This window comes from Etheostoma spectabile, unplaced genomic scaffold (genome assembly GCF_008692095.1).
Source record: "Etheostoma spectabile isolate EspeVRDwgs_2016 unplaced genomic scaffold, UIUC_Espe_1.0 scaffold00018996, whole genome shotgun sequence".
In the NCBI taxonomy this organism is placed as follows: Eukaryota; Metazoa; Chordata; class Actinopteri; order Perciformes; family Percidae; genus Etheostoma; species Etheostoma spectabile.
The window spans coordinates 11,510-16,548 of NW_022604611.1; the positions used below are offsets into that span (position 1 = coordinate 11,510).

Here is a 5,039-nt window from a genome sequence, read left to right on the forward strand (position 1 = left end):
TAAAATGCCACCAGACATCAAATCCCTGTAGAAATTACTAGATTTAAAAGAAATACAGACATTCCTTTTAAAGGTTTGGAACTTTGGTTTATGTGCATTTGCATGCGTGCCTGTAGGTGGATGTGAGGGTATTTGGGTTTAACATGCAAAGCCATTAGTTTGGTCTGGTATGACGATAAAAGCCTGACGCTCAGAGGAGGCGTTGTGTCATTCCTGTCCTGCCCCCTCCAGGAGCTGGAGGTATGACATCAACAGCAATAATGAAGGCAGCTCCTCAATGTCTGCACCCAGGGGCTATAAAAGGAAGTTAGGGAGCAGTGCTTATCATAACTAATAGGAGCTAACCACCAAACCAGACTGACTTCACTTTGTATCCTGGTAACTTTTTCTTTCATCAAACTGAGAAGGGAGAACCAGAGGTATGGTCAGCTTGTTATATAGTTATAGGCCGAACACACCTAAACTATAGTTTATTCTTTTATTTATTTTAGATAAGCCTAAATCGGCTTAGACTGACACTGTGATATATCTGAATGTGGGGCTTTCAATTTACATTTTAATAAAATATGTATTTCATTTTGGTCCTCCAATAGGCTGCTCAGTTATTTTAACTTAAGGCTAAAGGTTGGAAATGCGAAATTCTGTTATTTATTTAGTTTCTTGCAAAATATTGAAAGTTTTGAAAGCTTTTTTTTAAATTTACGGGTAAACATGATATTGAGATTTTTTTTTTTTTTTAAATAACAGGTCAACATGCGCAATCCCGACTACAAACTCGTGTTCATTTCACTCTGCATTTTACACCTCTTTACCCTCTGTGAAGCGCGCCCCTAAGGTAATTTCAAATATTAACTAGAATAGGTCTATCTCATTTAGACCCCTCTTCTTAGCAGCACAGTTTGTTTTTGCAGTGTTAAACTAAAGTAGTCTGCATTTTATGATACTATGTGCAGAAAAAGGACAGTAGTGAGGTCCAGCTCATGCACAACTTGGGAGCTGAAGCAGGTGCAGGAACGTCAGGTGTGGCTGCAGATGAAACTCCAGGGAATCTACGTCCCCCCGACATGGGGCAGCAGCGGGGAGACCGGCCGAACGAGGAGGAGACTGCGTCCCGAGGAGCTGCCAGACCTCAGCGACATGACACCGGAGGAGATCCAGTAGCCTTTACGCCCTGAACTTATAGGAAAGCTTCTCTACCTCCGCAGCGGTCACAGTTGGTCGCAGCAACATTTTCCAACACCCCTCTTTCAGACTTTAGACTACTTTCTACTAAAAAAAGAAAAGAAGAAAAAGGTTTTTAGGTGACTGCATGTGTCAGGCTTTTATTAGAATGTGGCCTTGCTCATTTAAAGTTTACCGCAGTGAAGTTAGTTTAATGTTTGACATTCGTCGGTTTTCGCAGATGTTACATTCAATAGCTCCTTTACATTTTCACTAGGCCTACTTCTTTTTATTTATGATATTTATGAAACTGTCTGATAAACTGGTTTGACGAGACAACGCTTTTGCGTTGTAGGCTATAGGCTATATAGCGCTTTCTTGAACAAATAATGGTAGCTAAATCACTGTCAAAGCTCTATTTACCAGGCTACTTTATTAAACTGAAGGAAGACAGTTGGACCATATTGTTTATGATTTGGCAATGCCTGTATCAAAGGGTATGCATGCCTTCCATTTCAATTTCATTTAGCTTAAATATAAAATGAAATGATATAGGCTATATACTTTTTTCATATGTGGCCTAATTTTGAAATAGCCCTTTTATTTTTATAAGTAGACATATAGGCTATACCTGTGTCATAGTCTATGGTGTAATATGAATAAATACATGCATGAATGAATTGGATAAAATTGCTTTTAATTATGTTTTTTTTTTATATTCACAAATGTCACCACTATGTACTGTTCTACATGCACGCTACAAAAGACTTGTGTGCTTGTGTGATTTATGTGTGATTGCGGGGGAGGGAGGGGGTTGTCCCTTGGAATGTACGATTATCTCGCGATATGTTTCACGCGAGTTCCGCTTTCTCAAACCAAAACAAAGAATCCACAGCCAAGTGTAGTTCAAGTAAACGGGGGTTTCTGCGAAAACTCTTGTCTTTTGTCTTACACGAACTTAGATGATTGCACAGCGGACTGTTTCAGCAACCGGACAAATCGTTATGTAACGTAAGGAGGTAAAGAAATGTACTGGGAAGGTAATTAACGTAAACGTTAGCTTAACCTAGAGGTTAATACAAAGTTACCAGGCTAACCAAAAAGTCTAAAATCCTCTTAGCCGAACTAAAGTCAAATAAAGCACCATGTCGAGTGACTTTTGGCTTTTTACATAGTTGTTAAGTTCACTATTCATAAGCAAAAACGGTCGAATTGAATTTTATTCGGTAACGTACGTTAGCCCAAATATTCTGAAGACATTCGAGACAGAATAAATGTGTCAATATATTTCCTTAGTGCTAACGTTAACGTTTCGGTTAACTAACGTTAGCTAACGTACTTCTACTGAATATAATAAATATATGTTGAAATTCATTAACGTTAGTTACAATTTATGAATTTTCGTGTCATTTTTTGTTGACTTTATGTAGCTTTGCTAACACTATACGAATAATAAATTAAGCTAAAGTCCCAGCTAACAATTTTGGTTCCCAGAACGTTCTGGGAACGTTCGTTTTTGGTTGTGGGAACGTTCCCTGAGGTTTGTTTTGGTTGTAGTTTGGTTGTCTGCTGGTAATTGGAAAGGTTTTCTTAACGTTCCGGGAACGTTCGTTTTTGGTTATCGCGAACGTTCTCGGAACGTTCTCCTAACGTTCTCTAAAAGTTACAACCTTTGAGAACGTTAGGCGAACGTTCCGAAAACGTTGCAACCTTTAGCGAACGTTAGGGGAACGTTCCCTTAACGTTGCAACCTTTAGCGAACGTTAGGGGAACGTTCCTTAGCGTTGCAACCCTCAGCGAACGTTACGGAACGGTCTCTTAACGTTAGGGGAACGTTCGCTGTAAACAAAAAAGACGTTCCCAGAACGTTAAGAAAACCTTCCAATAAACCAGCAGACAACCAAACTACAACCAAAACAAACCTTCAGGGAACGTTCCCAGAACGTTAAGAAAAGCTTATTCCCTAACCTTTAACAACACCCATTCTATGGTGTATGTATGTACTGTAAATACACACGTACATACATACAAACGTTATATTAGTAGGAAGGAAATGAACAGGAACTTGATGGCATTTCAAAACTTTAATATTCAAACAACTGAAAAGAAGAAACAACAAAGATAAGGATGTAGTGTAAATGTAGTGCAAGATGCATAAAGATGGGTTTGTAAAGTGTGTGCAAAATAAGTCACTAAAACAATATTAATAAAAAGTTAAAAAGGGGCTCCATGGCTCAGTCCTTCTCAGCTGGCCTATAAGAAATAAACAAAAGTTAGACATGTAATACTAAGAATGAACACATTAACACATTTTTTTGATGAACTTTCTTATGAACATAATGCAGAAGAACTTAAATTTACCGTGTGTGTGGGGCAAACTTCAGAACTTGCCCAATCAAATCCTCCCGCTTCTGCAGCAGTCAGCGCAGGGAAGTTTTTCTGGCAGGCCGCTAGAGTAGAAGTCAAATGAAGCAAAGTTATAGGTCAAATTAAAACTCTTGTCAGCCAAGCTAAGCATAATACTAATGTGAAGAATAAAATAAAACCTGCCTGTATAACCCTGCATACAGCCAGGTCCTGGAAGGCTTTCTTTGTCTTTCTTCCCCGCAGGCTGTACTGTATCAGCAGCATGCGGCGGACGGCATCACCTCCAGTACAACCACGAAGGTTGACCGGAAAAATGCTGTAAAAAATATAGTAACAGATTATGCATACAGTGTAGAGCTTGTACAATCTCATTTTGTAAGAGAAGTCAGTTCAGTTAAGATATTAGATTTTATGCAATTATATAGTGTTTGTCTTAGGGCAGAACTATGGCCACTTAATTTCCATATTGTTCCTCCTCTCCATACACACATACATAAATCCATACATACATACAAACACGTGAGCAACCTGAGTCTTACCTCTCATTTTGATCTCCATGTCTGAGCACCTCCCTCTGTGTGAGTTCTTCTGTTTAAAACAACAAAAATGTTGTGTTACTCTAGTGATCCTTGCCATTAAATTGTACTTCTTTGCAAATACAAAATCAAAGCAACTGTACCTTCAACTGTGTCCCAAGATGAAAGTGGCAGTCCGTGGTAGGGTCACTAAAGACTCATCCTGCTCTGGGCAACCAGCTGGTTTCCTGCATGGCGTTGATACATATAAAAATAAATTATATGATTTTTTATAAGATGAAGTTGATAGGTTGCCTGCACATGCCATTACAAAATATGAACCTATTCTTTTATATCAGACAAAAATATATATTAAAACAACTTACATGCAGGTGGTGGAGGAAGTGTTATCTGCTGAGCTGAAAAAAAGACAGGAAGAGACAAACATTGAACATCCCATGATATGCACCATGTTGACTGTCATTGGTTCCATGTTAAGAAATATGACTGTTTTATATAAATGCATACATAAATTTTAACTTCCAGACAGGGCTTCCAGACGCAGCTGTCCTGGCTGGACAGTTTATCTGGTCGTGCAACAGATTCATCTGTAATACAGAGACCATATAGCGTGTACCCATTGCAAAATCTGTGATTTGAAATATGTGAAAAAATGTAGTCTATAATAAAGGTCTTACCATCGCTTGAAGAATCTGTCATGAACCTCTTGGGCGTCGGCGCTGCCTTTTTTGGACACTTGCTTCATCTTCTGTCTGGATGCTGGTGTCCCTCAGCCGCCGACACCGGTCCACAGCTTTGGCGTAGGAATCTATGTTAAGAGAACATTTGTGATCCAGAGTGCAAAAAAAGAAGAAAGAAAAGCAGTTCATACAGAGAAAATTATTTATTTACATATAGTATAGCAGCAATAGGTTCCTGTACACAGCCATATTTTTTAACTGGATATTTGGCCCAGCTGATGTTGGGCAAATGGCA

At 38.9% G+C, this 5,039-nt stretch overlaps 1 protein-coding gene across 1 annotated transcript; it reads left to right on the plus strand.

The window, feature by feature from the left end:
* Positions 1–231: 231 nt before the first annotated feature.
* On the plus strand, positions 232–1,161 carry LOC116683473 (parathyroid hormone-like; the record flags this gene model as incomplete). The annotated part of the gene is given in 4 exon segments (XM_032509885.1): positions 232–240; positions 748–832; positions 949–997; positions 999–1,161. Coding segments are annotated over 4 exon segments (306 nt in total), but the record flags the coding sequence as incomplete, so codon positions are not given.
* Positions 1,162–5,039: the final 3,878 nt, after the last annotated feature.